Source organism: Pteronotus mesoamericanus, unplaced genomic scaffold, assembly GCF_021234165.1.
Source record: "Pteronotus mesoamericanus isolate MK-2021 breed Mesoamerican mustached bat unplaced genomic scaffold, CSHL_Meso_final contig_78, whole genome shotgun sequence".
Lineage (NCBI taxonomy): Eukaryota > Metazoa > Chordata > Mammalia > Chiroptera > Mormoopidae > Pteronotus > Pteronotus mesoamericanus.
Window position 1 is genome coordinate 1465925 of NW_026555258.1, and position 20092 is coordinate 1486016.

General features: G+C 67.7%; 1 protein-coding gene across 2 annotated transcripts in view; it reads left to right on the forward strand.

The window, feature by feature from the left end:
• The window catches only part of RXRA (retinoid X receptor alpha), a 75824-nt gene extending 73958 nt beyond the window's left edge, over nucleotides 1–1866 (forward strand). For both annotated transcript variants that reach the window (XM_054584147.1, XM_054584146.1), the window contains exon 10: nucleotides 1314–1866. In XM_054584147.1, the coding sequence (XP_054440122.1) occupies nucleotides 1314–1461 (148 nt within the window). In that variant the 3' untranslated portion in view covers nucleotides 1462–1866. The remainder of the gene's footprint in view (nucleotides 1–1313) is intronic.
• Nucleotides 1867–20092: the final 18226 nt, after the last annotated feature.

Consider the following 20092-nt stretch of genomic DNA (forward strand, 5'->3'; position numbering starts at 1 on the left):
CAGCCCCGGCGCACACAGGCCCGCACGCTGCTGTAGTCCCCCTGGAAAGAGAGGCCTTGCACCGGCACACAGTAGGTACTTGTCTTTGTAGAGGATGTGAGAAAGGTCCCGCCTCCCGCACCCCCAGGGGAACCACTAGAGGCAGGGCCTTGACGCTCACCCCCGAGGGGACAGATGCAGGCACGTAGTAGGTGCTTTGCAAACACATGCAGAGTGGAGAGGTGGTGCGGTCCCAGAGCACAGCCGGCCCCTCGCCCTCCTGCCGGGGCCGGGGCCCGGGCCCAGCGAGCATCAGGAGAAGGGAGCCGCTCAACGTCGTCCGGGTTGTACCCCCTCCCCGGACAAGGGCGCCTCCCGGAGTGGCCCGGGGGCGGGCGCACGCAGACCGGCGCGCACAGGGTTAACAGGGCGGCGGCGCTGGGCCCTCATCTGGTTTGGTTTACAGCGGAGCTTCCCGGATGGAGGACCGAGGATGGACGGAGTGGCGGGCCGCGTGTTTTTCCTGGCTCCCCGCCGCAGCAGCCCGCCAGCTCAGCAGAAACGGCTCGCTCCCTGGCCCCCGTCCAGGCTGGAGGCTGCGTTTCTGCCTAGAAAACGCGGGGGGTGTGGCCGCCCACCCCGGGGCTTTTGCCCCCGAAATGCAGGTGTTGTCAGCAAGTCACGAGGCCGTGCAGCCCCTCAAGGGTCCGCGTGGGGTGCCCTGGGGCAGACGGGGCGTCCCCGGAAGGGGCGTTCGGCCCAGTTGGCTGAGCCGGACGTGGGTCCTCCAAGGGCAGGGCATGGGGGGCGTCTGGGCACAGGCCCGGCTCCGGCAGAGCTGGCTCTGGGGATGGGCTGGCCTGGCCTGGCCTGGCCTGGGGGCACGGGGTGGGCTTGCACAGCCCAGACCCTCCCCCGCTCGGGGCCAGCTCCACCCGAGGCCCCACCGCAGCCTGCGCTATCCCTGCGTAAAGCCCTGCTGTGGCCCCGCGGCCCTTGAAGAAGGCCCGCCGCACATTTTAACCTTCCTACAAGGCCCTTGGCAGCCCACCCCGCCCAGACGCTGTCTCACGCTGGCCCTTTGTCCCCAGCCGCCACCCTCTGGGCCTCCTCCCAGGGTCCTCGCGCCCACCCCAGGTCCTGCCTCCAGGCCCTGCCCCGCTCTGTTCCCACCGCCCGAGAGGCCCTCCCTTCTCTCCTAAGGCTCAGCTCAGGCAGGTCTCGGTCAGGCAGGAGACTCGGGTCCTAGGAGGCGCTCGGGTTCCCAGGAAGCGGTTGGGCCCAGGGCGGAGGGAGCGACGGCCGCCCGCTCACGCCCGGCCCTGTCCCCGCAGGTTCGCCAAGCTGCTGCTCCGCCTGCCGGCCCTGCGGTCCATTGGCCTCAAGTGCCTGGAGCACCTGTTCTTCTTCAAGCTCATCGGGGACACGCCCATCGATACCTTCCTCATGGAGATGCTGGAAGCCCCGCATCAAATGACTTAGGCCCTTGGCCCCAGCCGCGCGCCGCGCTCCTCGGCGAGCCCTGTCCCTGCCCTCCTCTGCCTGGCCTGTTCGGACGTTGGGGCGCAGCCTGTCACTGCTAAGCCTAAGAGAAGTGTTGCCACCCTCGTTACTTTCAATACGACTTGTCTTTGGACCCAGCAGGGAGTGGCTTCCCAGGGCGCAGCCCGAGCAGCAAGAACTGGTGTGACCCAGCGCTCCGGCGCCGCGTGGGGCAGCCCAGGGGGTCTCGGGCCCCTTCCCCGGAGCTGCAGCAGGCAGCCAGGGTGGCTCCGTGTGGGTCGCTGTCGTCTCGGGTGTCGGCATCTCCCTGGTGGCTTTCCTGTTGGGCGTGCTGTCCCCAGCCAGCGGGCCCCGCCTGTGACCGGGGTGGGAGGGGCGGGTGGGGGGCTGGGTCTTGTCCCAGGAGGCCCCCCCGCCCCCCGCCGGGGACGCCGAGGGGCTCTGGGACCCGTGGCCATTCTCCCCCCGCTGTGGAGGGCCCGCAGCCCTTGTCCAAAGATGACTCGCAGTTCTGCCCGAGCCCCCCATCAGGAGCCGACCTCTGTGCCGGGTTTGGGGGCCGCCCGCGGCTGCAGGGACTGCCGTCGCCCCCTCGCCTCAGTTTTCTCTGCGTTGTCTTTGTGCCCGCTTCACCGCCCCCGCCCCGTGGTCCCCTCCCACACAGAGCAGCCCCGCAGCGGTGCCTTGGCCCCTGCTGCTCCCGGAAGCCATGCCCACATGGCCCTGCTGCCGTCTCCTGGCAGAGGTGGCCCCCAGGAGGCCCACAGGTGCGAGGGGAGTTGGGCCGCGTTCCCAGGCGGTCTGACCTGCTGCTTGCGGAGAAGCTGGGCAGGGCGGGGCAGGTGGGGCCGCAGCCTGGGGCCCCCGGGGGACTCGGGGAATGAGCAACCACTGAGTGCCGGCCTCCTGTGCCTGGGCTGGGCGCCCCGGATCGGCCAGCCGGCTATGCTCTGGGTGACGGGCCTCCGGCGGGAGCCCCGGCGAACGCCTGCTCGGGTGGAAGGCGCCCGTGTGGCCCAGCGCCCCCTCTGCCGGTGGAGCTGGCCTCCGGCACTGCGGTCCCTCCCTGTGGTCTGAGTTTTTTCTGTCTTCATGCCTCACCCCCGATGCGCCCCGCATTTGTCTGCAGCGGGGGCCCAACAGGGAAGCAAGGGGTGTGTGGGGAGGTCCTGTCCTCTCAGCCCCGGGGACGTGCTCTCTACTGGTGGCTTCCCTCCCGTGTCTTGCCGCCCCCACCAGCAGCCCTGGATGCAGGGGTGGGGGAGTATGTGTTCTGGGGCATTGCCATCCCTAGTTTCCCCAGATGGCACAGGGGTGCCCGTGGCAGGGGCTGGGCCGGAAGAGACGGGCCTCTGTGGGGCAGACAGCCCTCCCCGGGCACTGTCCCCGTCCGCTGTCGAAGGCGTGCCTGGCTGGCCCCGCTGCCCTCCTGCGCTGTCCCCGGGGGTCCTGGCAGCCTTTGGGGACCCACTGTGACAGGCAGAGATGCTGGCGCGCTCGAGCCACTCCCTTTCGGGGCCCCCAGCAGTGGGAATGCGGAACTGTCCCCCACCCGACACCCGGTGCCTTCTGCAGCCAGACGCACCCCGCTGCCCGCGCCCTGCCCCCTGCTTTCCCCTGGACCTCTCAGGTGGCTCCAGAGGGGGAAACCCAGGTGGGGGTCCTCAGTTGGGGGGGCCAGCTTCTGGGGAACGTCGTCACCGGCCCTGCTGGCAGCCTGCGAAGCACTGAGGCCCCGCCCCCTCGGCGCCCAGGCACCCGGGAGCTGCCCTCCCCCCATCCCGGTCACCCTACACGCAGCTGTTTGTTTGGACAAGAGAAACGTGGGAAGTGGCACATTACTCAGTAGAGAGGTAGAATTCTTATTTAACCAGATCTTCAGTAGTATTACCAATCTGGTTCAATTAAGGTGATTCTTTTGTAATTATTATTATTATATGGGTGGGACAATCTTTAATTTTCTAAAGATAGCACTAACATCGGCACGTTAGCCACCCTGCACCGGTCCCCGCCTCGGCCCGGCTGGATGCCTCCGGGCCCCCAGCCCCTTCCGCCGCAGCGTCACCTCCTGCCTTGCCATCCAGACGGGGCTCCCGTGGCCGCGGCCGAGAATCGGAGGGATGGCCGAATCCTGTGCTGGGAAGGTGTTGGCAAAGCCGGCCTGCCCCGCCCCCTGCCCTTGGAAGCTGGCCTGCTGGGGACATCCACCGATACAGCCCGGTGACAGCCACAAGTCACCTGGAAGAAGGCGTCTCCGGGAAAACCCGGTCCCCGGGCTCCCCGAGTCTCGGCGTTCCTGGAGGATCGGGCTGGTGCCGGGGGCCAGGCTGGGGCCCCTCCTGTGTGGGTCCCCGCGGGTGACCAGCTGATGTTGTCCCCATCACGGAGCTCAGGCGCACAGCCCGGGGCCTGCCCACGCAGGAGTGCGGCGTAAGATGTGTGTGCTGTACCAAGTCTGCACGGAGCCGTGCGCCCCCCACAGCCCACGCGTGCGGTTCCCGGCGTTTCCTGTTCATTTTTAATCAAGACTTTTTCCTGTTTTCCTATAAATTTGCTTCGTGTAAGCAAGTGCATAAGGACCCCTCCTTTGGTGAAATCGGGTTTGAATGAACTGTCTCCAGGCGAGCAGCTGCATCTATTTTAAGATGCTTTGGAGCAGACAGCTTTAGGCCGTCCCCACCCTTAGCCTTGCCTTAGCAGGGACGCGGCTGCGCTTCAGAGGTGACAGATACAGAGAGTAAAGATAAGAGAAATGTCTAAAGCATTGGGAAAGGTAAAAAAAAATCTATTTTTGTACAAATGTAATTTTATCCGTCATGTCTACGTGGAGGAGATGGTGGGAGGGGGCGCTCGCTCTGTTTCTGCTTCTGCAGCGCGAGGTGACCGTTCTCGGTGACCCGCGGGGACGGGAGGCGGCGCCGAGGCCAGGCTCCAGGGCGCCGCCACCGCCTCCCGCAGCTCGGACTGTAAATCCCGTCCCGGCCTGACCGGGCCACGGCGCGGGCCACGGGCCGGGGTGCGGAGCAGCGGCCCGCCAGTCGTGGAAAGGACAAAGACAGAAAAACGTGAGAGGAGAAACAAAATATGAGCGTTTAAAAATACATCATCATCTTTCAGGCCTCGTTTGTTCTGCTGAGATTTCCTGTTTGGGTCTGGAGGTCGGCTGCGCACAGGGGTTCGGGGGGCTTCCTGCTCTCCCCGGTGGGGTGCCCGCTGTCCCTGACCCGGCGCATGCCAGGTCCTGGCGAGGCACGTCGCCGGGACCCCGCATGGGGCCGCCCTGACCGCCCCTGCGCCCCGCAGCTCCCCTGCGAGCCCCTCGGGTTGGTCCCGTGCAGCGGACTCCGGAGGGGACCCCTTGGCAGCTGCAGGCCCTGGCACAGCCCTCGTGTGGCCACCAGCCTGGCCCCAGGCAGCCCTGGCCCCAGCATCCACACCGGCCGAACGGGCGGGCAGCTCCGTGCCACCAAGTGAACGATGTCCTCTAACTGCCCCATGGGTGCCTGAATGGCGTCTGCCCGCTTCATCCAGCCTGACGGGGGCCCTTCGTGCCCACGCTGTCCGGGGGCTGGGCCGGGTCGGAACCTGCCTGTGCCTCCGTCTAGCAGGCGCCCTCTGGGGAGGCACTGGGCAGCCTGGAGTGGGGTTGAGGGCCACGGCCCCGGACAGACGGCGGTGAGGGTGCGGGCCACTCCCTGCTGGGGGCGGGGAGACACAGCCCGTAAGGTGGGGCACCCCGGTGTCTCCCTGGGACGCGCTGTCCCACGCACACCAAGGCACGCCCACGACACTGCCACGCGGCCTCCCCCTGGGCGCCCGGCGAGCGCGAGGTGGAGCAGTGGGCATGGAGGGCCTCTCGGGCCCCCCGCTGGTGGAGCTGGACACCCACCTTCCCCCTCCTGGGGTGCCTTGGGGTGGTGGCTGCGCCCTGCACCTCTGTGCCGCTCTCTGGGTCCCCGACTGGCTGGGTGATGGGTGTCAGCGGGGCTCTGGGTCCGCAGGGGGACCCGCTGTCTCTAGGGCCCAGCCCAGTGCTGATTGCCGGGCCTTAGTGGCCTCGTGTCCCCTGCCCTCCGTCAGGGCTCTGGCCTCGCCCGCCAGGACCCAGCTGGGGCCTCTTGGACTGGCCCATCAGGGCCACGGGGGACGGGAGGGAGCCTTCCGAGGTGCCGGCCCTGCTCCCTCCAGTGCAGCCGCCCGTGGGCCTCGCTCGGGCCTTGCTGACCCTGGCCTGTTCTGTGTTCAAGCCGTCATGGGACCTCACACGTGCCGGCCCTGGGCGCCTTCCTGGGGGGCCCTGGAGAACTGGGGGGTCGCCTCCTGGTCAAGAGGCCTTGTTTTGTCTTCCATGTGCCCACACCTGCTTCAGGGTGCACTGCGTGGGACCATGCCCCCCCGGGGGTCCTGGTCCCCGAGAACAGCCTCCAGGGGGTGAGTGAGTGAGCCCCGTCGGGGACCGACTGCAGGCAGGGCTGGGAGGGCCCTTGAGGCCCCCTCCAGCCCCACCCTGTGCTGGGAGGGCAGAGCCACAGCTCCCTGTTCAGCCACGCGGAGGCGCCCGGGCGGGAGATGTCTGACAGTTACCGGTGGCCCAGGCCAGGGCGGCGCAGTGACCAAGATGGCCCCCAGGGGGTGCCCCTGGGCGGCGTGCTTACCCAGGGGAGGAGGAGCCTAGAGGGGCTCTACTTCCTGCCGTGGGGGCCCTGGCCAGCCCTCGGGGACCGTGCGGAGCTGCCCCCAGTGAAGCGGACACCCCCGCTGCCTCCAGTTGCCACAGCAACGTCTGCCCAGGACAGTGCCCGGGGCCCGGGATGCTGAGCTTGACAAGCCTCTCAACGGCAGGAGCAGATGCTGACAGCGGAGCCGGCGGGGCCGGGGGCCTGGAACCTTAGCACTGGGGGTGGGACAGGGGCCCCTGGGTGGGAGGCCGCTGAGCGCCCACCGTGGCCGGGCCCTGTGCGGGGGGCCGGGAGCCCAGTGCCAGGGGAGGGCTGGCCCTGCCGTCCAGCAGGCAGGAGGGGCGTGCTGGCAGATGGGGGGCATCGTGGGGAGAGGCCCTGGGACCGGGCAGGGGACACAAGGGCCGAGGAGTGGGTGCCCTGGCCCCAGTGGAAGTGGTCGGAGAATTCGTGGGGACCCGAGGCAGGAGGGGCCCCTGTGAAGATTTGTTCCCAGGGCCCAAACGGCCCCATCGGCCCACAGACTCAGGGCTCCCCGGTGGTGGTAAAGACACCCTGGTCAGCACGGGGGCGAGGCCAGTGTGGCAGCGTCTGGGCCACAACCCGATGGCCTGGGACGCAACCTGAGGACGGCGGCCAGACTCCGTCCCTAGGGGGCGTCCAGCTGCGGGTGACCTCTCAGACTCCAAGTGTCAGAGCAGCCGGCCATTTAACATTTCCACCCACCCTTCCGCCGCAGAACCTCGTGCGCAGGTGCCCAGAGAGAGCCTGGGGCGGCCGGGAGCGGCCGCAGCCTGGGCGGCGTTCCGCCTGCAGACCGCGGGGTCTCCTGGAGCTGAGGCTGGGCTGTGCCCCGGGGCAGGACCGGCCCGGCCCCAGCCCCTTGGTTTGACGGACCCCTAGGAGCCGCAGGCCGTCGAGGGCGCCCTGGGTCCCTCAGAACGGAAGCCCAGGCACCAGGTGCCCCAGGGGCGAGGCGGCACTGCCCCCTTCTGGTGACGCTGGGGCAAAGCCCACCCCGGTCCCGTCCTGTACCTTCCTGCCCCGTCCCCTCCTGCCCCTTCCCATCTGCGGGTGTCCCCTGCAGCCCTGAGGCAGGGGGCTGATCCCCGAAAATGACAGTCACCCGGAGCTTCGGGGGCCCTGCCCCCAGGCCCTTCCCCAGGCCGGTAAATCAGGAGGCTTGGGCCCGACGCACCCGCGGGGAGCGGGGCCTGCGGCCCTGCTGTGCGCTCAGCCTTCCTTCCCGGCTCGTGTCCCATCCTCTCTGCGCCTCAGGCTCCCCGTCTCCGCGAAGACAGGATCCCCATGTCCCAGGGCCGCTGTGACGAAGGTGTAGAAGGCCTCAGTCACCCAGAAAATGCTCAGAAGTCGCCGCTTCCTGCTTCATTTTGGTGTGAAGGGGCCTTCATGCCGGGGCCTGGGCAAGGGTGGGCCGGAGCCTTGGAGATCCGGCCCCAGGGTTCGCCTCCAGCCTGGGGTCCGGGGCCCGGGCCCCGGGGGTGGCGTTGGGAAGGCCCCTGGAGGTGGAGATCCGAGGGCAGGTCAGAGCTGCCCGTGGGGGCGTATGGGAATCATGGAGAAGGGGCTTGGTCCGTTCGTTCCTTCCTTCATTCGCTGGACAAACCGATCAGGCCCAGGCCCCGCCCCGAGGGGCTGGCTACCTCCGCGGCTGGGGCAGGGCGGCGGGCGACAGCTAACCCTGAGCCGCAGGCCCCGTCTTGCCCCCTGGGGGCCCCAACCCCAAGTGAAGGGCTGGCGGTGGAGCCTGTGACCCGAAGCCTGTGCAGCGTGGCGCTCGCACGGTGGGGCCGAAAATCACCCCCGCCCAGGGGCCCGCGCTCACAAGGCCAGGCGTCGGCTGGCAGCTGTGTCCCTTGGTGCTCGTGCCACCGGCTTGGAAACGTGCGTCCGCCCCAGACCCTGCGGGGGACCTCGCTAGCAGCACACTCGCCGTCGCTGGAAACCCGCCAGCGGCCCTTCGGCAGGTGGACGGATGTGGACGGTGGCCCATCCGGACCGTGGGACACGCTGAGCTGTACGGGGGAGGCGCTGCTGAGCCACGGACGGGCGGACGGAGGGGAACGCCGCGTGGCTGGGTGACAGAAGCTCTCGGGGAGAAGGCAGGCGGCGCGCTGCCGCGTCCGCCCGCGGACGTTCTGGAGAAGGCAGAGCCGGGGGATGGTCCGCAGAGCGGCGGTGGCCCGGGCTCCCCTGCAGAGGGCAGAGCGGGGATGCCACTCGCGTGTGCGACGCGGTCCCGGTGGGTCCAGGACACTGGGCGCCTGCCAGAAGCCACCGCGCCTCCCAGCACAGAGGGCGCGTCGCTGGGCGCCCCCAGGACAATGACCGGGAGGCGGGGAGGACCCGGGGATGGAGCGCAGGCTGTGGGACGAAACAGCCCGCCTGTGTCCCCGGGGAGGGGGGGACGGAGGGGCAGGCAGGCGCTGGCCCAGCGGCGGTGGGAGTCAGCGGGGTCTGTGTGCAGAGGGGCGGCGGAGCTGAGTGGGAGGCTGCGCTGCGCCTAGCGGGCACAGCTCCTTCCCGGGGCCGTGGGTTCGTGGCTGAGATGCTGCCACCCAGGGGCCCTGGAAAGGAACAGGTAACCGCGGTGGCAGCCAGGCATGTCGCCGTTGGAGTGCGAGCGGCAGAAAAGCAGGGGGAGGCTGGAATAATTCCTCTGCGAAAGAGTTCGAGCTGCAGACACCACGCTGAGCTTCGCACAGGTGGCTGCAAATAGAAACCTCTCTCCGTCTGCGACCCTCACGCCGGTTAGTGCGCTTGTGCCTCCTCGCGCTGCAGCCCAGGGCCTGGAGGCGGTGCCCCGGCCTTGGTCTCTACCGCCCTTCGCCAGCGGATGCCAGGGCTCCTGGGGACATGGCCGCTCCGGGCCGGGCAGGAAAAGCTGCTCACGGGGCCAGAAGGTGAAGGGACAATGGAAGTACGGCGATGGGCACATGGAAGGGACGCAGGGGGCGGCCGGGCCAGGCTGGAACAAAATGCTTGTATTTTGCCGTGTATAATGCGCACCTACGTTTTTGTGCACATTATACATGGGATTTTATAACCATTATTACACCCATTGTATGTAATCATTATTCCCATGTATAATGTGCATCTGTATTTTTTCTCTAAAACATTTGGGGGAAAAGTCTGTGTCATATATAGCAAAATACAGCAAATAGCCCTGGCTGGTGTGGCTCAGTGGGTTGAGCGCCAGCCTGTGAAAAAAATGTCACCCGTTCGATTCCTGGTCAGGGCACAGGCCTGGGCTGCGGGTCAGGTCCCCAGGAGGAGGCGTGTGAGAGGCAGCCACACATGGATGTTTCTGTCCCTCTTTTTTTCCCTCCCTTCCCCTCTGTCTATAAACAAGTAAATAAAATCTAAAAAAAAATTATAGTAAATAAAGTCGCTTTGGATTGTCACTCAAAGGTGAGTGTAAAAATTCACGAGCCCACACTCATAGGAACAGGTGATGGGGCACGCAGACCGATGGTGGAGAAGGCCGACCTGCTGGCCTCTTCTCCGCCGTCCGTAAGGAGACGCCCCGCCCTCTGGGAGGTGGCACCCGAGGCCCCGCTCTCCCCGGACGCAGGGCTCGGCGGCTTCCCTATGCAGCGAACAGGTCGGAAGGGGCAGGAAAGACGGGCTTCGCAGAGAGGAGACACACCCGGCAAACATGCCTCAGGAAGCGACCGAGGTCAACCTGAGCAGTGACGAGTCAGGTGACAGCACAGGCCCCTGACAGGAGGCGGTGACCAGGGCCCCTCACGTCTGTGATCTCGTCCCCCAAACCCACCCCAGTTTAACCACGAGAAACACAGCGGGCCAATCCCAGTTGGGGACCTTCTACAAAACGTGGGCGTGGCCAGGGCCGCCTGAAAGCTGTCTGACCCGGGGAGCCCGAGCTTCTGGCCAAGGCCAGAGCAGCCAAGGGGACGGGCGCGGCCAAGGGTCCCGGATGGGGCCCCGGGGCCTGGAAAATCCGAGAGACGTAGGGGCGTGAATAACCACCCCCCGACATGGGTTCATCAGCCTGTTGCCGAACTCGCCTAAGAGGCCGGTGCCCGGAGAACGGGGGTGAGGCCTAGGGGGGCTCTGCGGTCCCTCTAAAATGATTCTAAAATGGAAGTTTACTTAGAAAACCAAAGCAGCGTGTGTACCTAGAATATCACACACTGTTGCCTAAGTACTTGTGGAAACCAGCTGTTTACGGAGGACCTGGTGAGACAGCGGAGCTGTCGGGGAACCCATGTCGGGGGGTGGTTATTCACGCCCCTACGTCTCTCGGATTTTCCAGGCCCCGGGGCCCCATCCAGGACCCTCGGCCTCGCCCCTCCCCTTGGCTGCTCTGGCCTTGGCCAGAAGCTCGGGCTCCCCCGGTCAGACAGCTTTCAGGCAGCCTGGCCACGCCTGAAACAAGGACAGCTTTTCCGAAAAGCCCACATCCAGCCCACGTTTACGAACATCCCAAGTTCAGGAGGGGGCGGGGCGAGGGAGAGGAGATGGTGGGCGTGGCTGGGGTCCCGTGGGTGCTGGGTAGGGACTGACGGGGCCCCTGCTGGGCTCTCCTCCAGCTCTCCTGACCTCTTCCCTCCCCCACCCTTTCTCTAAGGTTAGATCCCTAGCTAGGTCCCTGTGGCTGGTGCCCGAGCCTCAGTTTCCTCAGCAGTGAGAGCTGTTCGGGGATGGGGATGACCCGAGTCGCAGAACTGCCCACGTTAAGGTTGCGCTTCGTGGCTCAGGCTGCAAGACCCCAGGGTTTCCCCGAGCGGGAGGGAGCCGCCTGGAGAGCCGGGCGCAGACAGGCAGGGCGGCAGCCGGGCTGGGCGGGCGGCACCCGCTTCCGCCACCAGAGGGCAGCATCGCCTCGCGGAGCGCACTCCGAGCACAGCCGGGGAGGCCCCTGCTGATTGGTTGAGCCCTGCCGTCTCCCAGGCAACAGCCTCCCGCCTCCCTCTCCCAGAGCCCCGCCCGCCGCCCACTGGCGGCAAGGCTGACGGGCTAGACCCGCGCCGCGGCCCAGGACCGAGGACCCTGCCGCGGGGCCGCAGCAGCCAGGGGCCCCCTGCCAACATCTCTGATTTCACCTTGGCCAAGGGGTCCCCCTTGTCCTCCAACGCCTGTCTTTCCCACATCCTGCTCTGGAAACACAGAGCAGAAAGAGGGGGAGCTCTCAGAGCCCCTGATGAAGGCAGAGGAGCCCTGTAACTGCGAGGTCCCTGCAGAGCCCCTGTGTCCCCCTCCCAGCTGGCCGTCGCACACCCGGAGGGCGTCGAGGGGGTGCAGAACGCAGGGGATGGGGCGAGGAAGTGGGGTCCCTGGGACATCCACCCCTCCCAGGCTGGTCCTGGGGAAGTTCCCGTGGGAGCCCCTTTGGGGGCGGACCTTGTCAGGAGTGAAGAGATGATGAATTTTGGCCCCTTTGGACCCCCGTGTGACACCCTAGCTGTCCCCAGACCTGCAGAAACCCTGAGAAGGGCCCCTTCCCCACTCAGGGTGAGACACAGAGAGGCAGCTGGGGGGTGAGGGCAGCCTGCATGGGGGGGTCAGGGCCCCCCCCCACTCTGGCCAGGGCCCTGGGTCCCAGCCCAGCCCTGTGGGGCAGGTGGAGAGTGTGAGGAGGGTTCAGGAGACCACTGGTACGGCGCGGTCAGGGTGGCCTCCCTAGGACCCAGCCAGGCAAGGACACAGGGAAGGACATCCCAGCAGGGAACAGCAGGTGCAAAGGCTCAGAGGCGGGCGATGCGGCGGGGCCCACGAGGCAGGTTACGTAAGTGGGGAAGCCCACACTGCTTAGCACCCTCAGCTATTGGGGCAGTCCCTCCACCTCCTCTCAACCCTGCTCTCTCACCAGCGCTTCGTGGACGTTCCCACCTGGCCTGGGCCTGCAGCCTCCGCAGCGGCTCGCTCCCTGGGGCTCCCGTGGTCCCCTCGGGGTCCCCGAAGACCCCAGCTCAGCGCCAGGCGCCCAGTGGGGCCGGTTGCAGGACGCACGGTTTGCATGTGGGCCCCAGAGGAGGGAGCTGTGGTTTGGTGAACGTCACACGCTGTCTGTTTTGACAGGACCGTTCAGGGGGCAAGAGTGGCAGGCTTGGGGCAAAGGCGCCGGCCCCACGCCCGCCCGCCCACTCCCACGCTCGTTCATGTCGTTCAGTCGTTCATCAAGCGCCGCCTGGAAGCGCATGGGCCGGGCCTCACACTGGCTCTGCAGAGAGCGGAGTCGGCTCCGTAGACGTATAATCTGGCCCATACATGTGATTAAAGTTTTTCTGGTAGCCACATTAAGAGCCACGTGAATTTTAATAATCTACTTTATTTAACCCAATATATCAAACTATTATTATTTCAACAGGTAAGCCATGTAAAAATTATTAACGAACTGTTTTACTTTCACGTTTCAGGCACCACATCTATGAGGTTGGGTATATTTTACACTTACAGCCCCTCTCCACTTGTGAACGCCACGTTTCAAGGTCTCAAAAGCCATCTGTGGTTAGTGGCTGGCATTTTGGGCAGTGAGAGCCTAGAACATTCTCATGGGGCTCTGTGCAGGCTGATCTGTGCCAGGAAGGGGCCATGTTCAAGGTGCTGTGGGAGCCCAGAAAAGGAGGGGTCTGGAAGGCTTCCTAGAGGAGGTGGCACTTGAACTGGGCACTGAAGGATGAATAGGAGTTCTTTGAGTGCAAAATAGGGGAAAGAAAATCTTCCCATTTCATTCTTGGAGCCCTGGGGAGGGCTCCTGAGGATCAAGTGTGGTCTGAAGAAACCGAGGGCCTGCAGGACCCCCCCAGGGGCTCCCGAGGGGCCGATGGCTTGAATGCTGCTCTTCGCGCCCCAGGCCAGTGCGGACATTTTCCATCTCTGCATTACAAGCACTCACTCAGGTCTGGACACTGAGCTACTGACAGGCAGGCCATACACCATGAGCTGCCTGGCCCAGGTCGCTGGACAGTATTTCCTCGTCCTACTGCTGTTTTATAAGACCATTATGCACCCCTGTGAACCTTCCAGAACCTTCGTGTACGTGTTACAGGAAGGAGGTGTAGGCATGGCCTCCTGGCTCCATGTTCAGCCCACACCTGCCCCCAGGTGAGCGTGTAGGTGAGGCACGCCCCGCCGCCAGCCCCAGGCTGGGGCTGCTTTAATGGAAGCTCCGTGTGGAGATGTGGCTTCCCCGCAGCCAGAGCGCAATCAGCGGAGCTGGGGGTCGCATGCGGGTCTGTCCGAGCCCTGGGCCTGGCCTCGGGGCCACAGCCTCTGCTCGGCCACAGCTCGGGCCAGGGCCCCGGCGTCCGGGGCGAGGGCTGCGGCCCCGTGGCCGTGTCCTGCCGGCGTCCAGACCAGGGAACCGGGTGGCCGAGCACTTGCCTCTGGCTGGAGCCCGACGCCTCCCCGGCCTGTAGACGTGGCCGGCCGCCCCCGCCCTGCCACGTCGTCTGCTCCAGCCCAGCCGGCAGGAAGCTGCACGCGCGCGCTCTCTTTTTGTGAATTTTTGGAGGGTTGTTGGTGCAGGAAACATCTGGCCATGGTCCAAGGAACATAATAAAAAAAGAGAGAGCGCGCGCGCGCGCGAGGGAGTGGGGAGGAGGCGGGCGGGGGAGGTTGGGAAAAGCCATCTGATTTCACTTTGCAGAGACAACGGCGATTATGCCTCGGAGACCCTCCTACTGACTTCAGATTCAAACCACGCTGGGTGACGTCAGTGGGAAACTATGGAGCTCGGGCGGGTTTGGGGCACACGCAACGTTGCGTGTGCCCCGGGGCCGGCCAGCCGATGAGCTGCGGGGGCTTCCGGAAGGAGGCAAGCGGGTACGGGCGGGAGGGGGTCCCTCACTTTGGACTGACGGGGCTGTCTGGTCTCAGCGCCAGGAAAGGCTCCGTGTTTCATCAGCCCCACCGCGAGCCCCAGGGCCGGGGCGGGGGCGGGAAGCACCCGGCTTCCCCCAGCCTGTTCTGCTCTGCGCTCCGTGCCTCGGTCATGGGGTGGGGCCTCCAGGCCTGGGAGGGCCCCCTGGGCTTGCCGGGGCAGCTCAGCCCTCAGGGCCCCTGCCTCCAGTGTGCCCCCCGCTCCGACACGTCCCGCAGTCTGCCCTGCAGCGTGGGGCCCGGGGCTGTGCCCCTCGCTGGGTCCCTACCTCCTGGCTCCCGAGGGAGTGAGGATGGCGGTCCATCCCTTTCTGTCCCTGCTGCCCTGGGAAGGCTCTGGTCCCTGGGTCAGGACCTGGCTTGTCCCAGCACCTCCTGCCAGAGTCCCCAGAGCGTGTGTCCCTGAGCCAGTGTCCTGGAACATGACAGGAGCTGCCCAGAAAAGGGTGTTCCTCCCCGTCTCCAAGATTCCAGGGACTTTCTACCCCGACGCCGCCCAGACCACTGACCAAGGCCGCCACTGCCCCACCAGCGGACCCTCCTCAGTCCCTGACTGCTCCTAGAGCCAGGGGCCACCCGGGCGGACAGGGCCTCGCCCGCCGCTTGTGGAGCGGTCGCAGCCTGCTGTCTCCAGGGATGTCCCGGCCGCGGGTCTGTACGGGCGGCCTGGCCTGGTGTCAGTGCCACGGTTCACCTTAGAGATGAGCTAAGTCCCAGAGGACCTGTGACGCGGAGCGGGCCGAGGGCGGGGGCCCGGCCGGGGCCGGGACGGAGGTTTTCTGTCTGGGAAGCCTCAGCGTTGGCCGCAGAGCCTTGAGTCATGGGCGGGGGCCTCCTGACCTCTGGGGGTCTGAAAGCGTTTTTTCCGTGGGAAGCAGCCCTGGCTGTGTGCGCGTGGGGCCGCGGGGAGGCTGTCCTGGGCCCCGTCCTCCTCGCCTGACTCTCTGTGGCTGAGGCGGGAGGGGCACCCGCCCTCCGAGCCGGCGGCTGCTTTCTGTCTGCATCTGCCGGTGGAGTGACATGGGACAGGGGGTGTCACGGCGCTGGCTGCAGGGGACACGCCCGAGTCCTGCGTTGGCTCTCCCAGGGGGAGCCGGGGGCGGGGCGGGGGTCGCCCTCCTGGGCGCTGCAGAGGGGAGGGCTGAGAGGGGAGGTCTCGGGTGCTTGCTGATGACGTCGACTTCGGGAGCGGAGCCCTGGTGGGAGGCACCGACTGGCCTGTGCAGCGCCCCGGGGCCTGTTTTCTGCTGGGGACCCTGGCTGTGAACGGGTGGGTCAGAAGCCTGCCCTGGAGCCCCTAGAAAGCCTCATCCTCCACGGGCACCCCCAGGGCCCGGGACGTGCGTGACGCAGGGACCAGAGCGGTGGGGGTTCCCGTGTCACCTGCGAGCGCAGCCGTCTGCGGCCACAGCGTCGGCGGGAGGGGCGTGGAGGGCAGGCCGACCCCTGGCCGCGGGACTCCAGCCGGGGCGGGGGGCTCCTGGCTGGGCGCCGGCGAGGACATGCCCGCAGGCCCTCTCCCCAGGTGGTCTTGGCAACATGGCCCGGGGGCTCCTACAGGGGGAGCTCTGGGACCGTCCTTGACCCTGCCCCCTCCCGCAGGAAGCCCCCCTGAGCCACCCCTGCCTGCCTGAGTTTGTTTCTCCTTTGGATTCTGCAGGGCTCGGCACGTGGACCTCACAGTCTGGCCTCCATGTCTTCTCTCCGGAGAGCCGGGGCCAGGCCGGGCCCAAGGCTTGGCTGGTGGGGGCCCCCACAAGCGCTGGCGGAGCTTCCCGGCAGGAGCGCGGGGGCCAGGCGTGTGGCCCGGACCGGGCACCGGGCTGTGCAGGTCGACAGGCCTGGGCGTGACCCCCAGCCCTGCCACCCCCCGCCTGCACGGCCCTGGGCACGTCGCCCATTGCTCTGAGCCCCGGCGTCCCCTTCTGCGAATGGGCTCTGAGCAGAGCGTGAGAGGGTCGGGGATGGAGGCACGGAGGCCCGAGGCCCAGCCCACGGAGGGTGGATTCTCAGAGGGGCAGCCGCTGGGTCGAGCAGCACCGACCGCCACGTCACGCCTCACGCTTGCTAGGACCCTGCAGGGCCTTTTGGTCACCTGGACAGTTGTGTCAGGAGACACGTGACTTACTTCCCTGACGCGGTAGCGGCGAGTTGGGCCGGGTGGTCTGCCGCTCCCCCCAGAGGCTCGGGCACCAGCCTCCGGCCCCGCCAGCCCCGCAGCAACCCTCCCCCCGCTGGCTCTGCGGCCCCAGCCTGTGGCCCGTGCTCTCGCGGGCCAGGCTCCTCCCCGCAACGGGCCCCCGGCCTGCCTGCTTGCCGCGGGCCGGGGGCACAGGCTGGCCGAGCCCGCCTGGAGGCTGCTCTGTGGCTCTGTGGCCAGCGCGGTGGTGTCCAGCTAGCGGGCCGTGCAGTCCAGCCCTGGCGGCGTGGCCTCGGGCATGTTGCTGGGTCTCAGTTTCCTCACCTGTAAAACAGGGGTAAGAACGAGGCCCCCCCCGCCCCACCTGCCGCCGGCCGCCGGGAGCCGTACAAAGGGCGCCAGCACAGCAGCGGGCCAAGGGGCAAGCCGGCGCCGTGGGGGCTGTCACAACGACACCTTGGTCCAGGCCAGGCTATCTGCGCCCCCTGCCTCTGCCTTTGGACGGCCCCGCTGGGCCACGGGACAGCAGGAAGGGCTGCAGGGGAACCAGGGCGGGGATGGCGGCAGGCGGGGGGCACTCGCGCCCCAGCTACGGCTGCGGTCAGTGGGTCAGGGGCTATGTGGGCAGGGGGGACCCGGGACACAGACAAGTCCACTGTCGTGGTGCTCGGTATGGAGGAGGGAGAGAGGGAGGGCGCACCTTTAAAACAGGGTAGGGCGGGGGAGGGGAGGGGACAGGAGAGAGCAGCACCGGCCGCCCGCACCGGCTCCCGCGGCCACATGGTCGGGGAGCCGCAGAGCACGTTGACGCGCTTGGGTTTCCTAGGCGCGTTCTGCCTCTTCACCCGGCGAACTGCCCGCTGCCTCCTGGCACGGAGACAGGCCAGACGCGCCCAGAGCGCCCTGGGCACTGCTCTGCCTGCGGGCAGACGACAGCCTGGAGAGCGAGGGCATCAATTTTGCTGCAGCGAGGGAGAAAAATAAACCTTCAAAGACTCGGCAGCGGAACGCCCGGCCCCACCAACGCCCAGCCTGGCAGATGAGAGTCGCTGATGAAGCGGGAGGTGCGGTGGCAGCCACAGGGCGGCCTCCGGTCTTCCTGGGCCATCTGGCTTCAGTCCTTGGGCGTGTCACCCCGGCCTGCACCACCTTCCAGAAGGTTCCATATTTGTGCAGGTCTCTGGTCTGGAGTCGGTCCCGAATGTCGTCCTAGCAACAACCTCATTCCTAGTTACTCAAAACTTCTCTTTATTAAAAGGGAATAGAAAAGTTGTAAAGGGGAGCCAGTTTCCAGCGGGGCCGCCGTGGTGGCTGACCCCACCGGGGAGGCGCAGGTGCCCGGAGCCGCAGGCTCCCTGGGGGAGGGGCCTGGGGAGCCTGCCTCTGTTCCTCTCGGTCCTCGCTGTCCCCACGCCCGAGTCCATGTGAGGCCACCGTCCCCACCCACCTGCCAGGGTCCCTCTGCAGAGCGTCCCCTCCCGTGGCGAGCCTGCCGGCGGGCCCCCTCCCCTCCGCTGAAGACCCTCGGGCAGCACCCAGCGCCCAGCCTGAAGGCTGTGTGCAAGCCGCGGTCCGGCCGGGCCTCCCCCGCCCCGGCTGCCCCCGTTCCGACACCTGCCCCCCGCTCCTCTCTCGGTGCCCGGCCGAGACCTCCAGACGCCGCCGCCTTGGGTCCTCTGCACACGTCCCCATGCCTGCGCCCCCTGGGTCTGCGGTGCAGGGCTCGCCGCCGCCCGCAGCCACGTCCCCAGGCTCCGCCGGCCCAGGCGTCCTGCGTCTGCTGGGTGCCCAGCTCCGAGCATGTCAGGCCCCGTGACGGCAGAGGTGGGGCGGGCGGGGGCCGCCCTGGACTCGTGGGCCGCGGCCGGGGCCAGGTGGGAACAATGAGGGCGCCGCCTGCCGCTGTGGCTCGTGGGGGACGAAGGCCGCCATGGCCGGCCCTGCCCTGGGCCTCGGTCCCGCTGGTCTGGGGCCGCGGAGGCTGGTGACTTCCCAGAGATGCCCGCTCTGCGGTGGAACTTGGGGTCCTGGTAGAGGGTCTCGGGTGAGACCGAGGGTGGCCCGTGAGGCTCCGCATCCCCGGCAGGAGGCCGGGCGCGGCAGGTGGGTGCACGGGCCCCAGACGTCGTGTGGCTCCCAGCCACGTCGTGGGCTGGTGACGCCCTGCCACCCCCAGGGCGGCCTGTGGGGGACGCTAGTGCCTGGGGCCTGAAAGGCCACCTCGGTACTTCCTGGGCAGGGAGGGAGCCTGGCAGCCTCTCGGGGGCAGAGCCGGGAAGCCAGAGCCGCGGCCTCCCTCCAGTCCCCTCTGCTCGCCCTGCGCTCTGCTCTGCCCCGTCCCGGGGCTCCGGCTTCAGCCCCGATGGGCTTGCTGGCTTCGGCTTACGTGCCCACTTCAGGCCTGGAGATGGCAGGTGATGTCGCCTGATGCTGGCCACCCTGAGGCCAGGTGGCGGCTGGACCCCTCAAGGGGGCTGAGCTGGGCAGAGCCGCGCGCTGGGGCTCCGCCGCCTTGCTGGGCCTGGCTGCCCACTGAGAACCCGGCTGTGGGCCGGGTCGCCCGGGCACAGGAGGCCTGGTGTGCCGAGCCGTCCGGGTGTGTACGGATGAGGAAGGGGCATGCAGGGAGCCCCGTGGGCTGCGGCCCGTGCTGCCGGTGGAGACAGCGCCCGGGTCCTGCCCCAGCTCGGCCACCTGCTCGGAGCTCTGGGCAAGGCTCTGCCGCCCCTCTGGGCCCCAGTTTCGCCCGGGCAGCGGGGTGGGGGTTGGCGCAGTCGGCCTGTGAAACCACCCGGGCTGCGAGGCCATCCACACAGACGCGACAGTGCTGTTGAACAGAAACTAACTCACTGAGAGGTGTGTTTTGGCCAGAAAAGGAGGCCATTTGAAGGGGGGGGCTGCCCCCCCCCGCCCCCGGCCTGGCGTGGCCGGCGGGTCCGGCGGCCCAGAGCCCGCGCTGGCTGCAGCAGGGGGCGGGAGGCCCAGGCCGGGTGCTGGCCAAGCTTGTTTCATGTCAGGCTGGCTGAGGAGGAGCGCGGTGTTGCCAAAACAATGTTTAAAACATCTCGGAAAATGTGCGGCCGCTTCTTTTCCACGGGACTCGCGCCGAGTCCTCCCTGCTCCCTGGGTGAGGGGGGCCCTGGGTGAGGAGGGAGGAAAGGAGGGACGGACGCCCACTCAAAAGAGGGGGAGGCAGCGGACTGAGCCGGCCCCTCTTCACTGGCAAGGAGGGTGCCCGGCCCCGGGGCCTCCCCTCCCGCTCCCCTCCTGCACCCCCCCTGGGCCCCTCCGCCCACTCGCCGCTCTGTTTTCTGCCCCGCCCACACTGCCCTGGGAACTGGGCATCCGCCCGCTTTTCGGCGGGCCGGCCGCCAGCGCCCGGTGGGGCCTGGCTGACTGTAACCTGCAGCGTGAGAGCCGGGAGCCGGGCCGGGCTCCTCATCCCGACCTGAGTCAGGGTTTCAGGGCAGCCGCCGCACAGCGTCGCCTGGCGCGGCCTCCCGGGCGCGGGCCCCCGGGGGCCGTGGCTGGGCCGTCGTGGGGGCTGGCCGTCCGCCCCACTGCCCTGCGGCTGCTCAGCCCCCACCGCGTGGCCGCCGTGAGCGGGGGCGGTGGGGGTCACAAGGAGCTCTCGGAAGCCCGGGCCTCCTGCTGCCTGGCTGACCCTGTGGATAAAGGGCAACTGCCCGGGACCCAGATACCTCAGGGCAGAAGAGGCCACCCAAGCAGGGGCCTGGCCTCGGGTGGCCCAGGGGGCGAAGGGGGCCCGGGCTGGGCTGGGGAGTCCTTTTCCAGGAAGGGCGGCGGGCCGTGGGCTTGGAGAGCCGGCTGGAGGCCCTTGGAAACAGGTCAGTCGGCCCCGCCCCAAACGCCAGCTGGCCAAGCGGGGCCGCAGCCCCTGCTGCGGGGGGCCCTTCTCTTC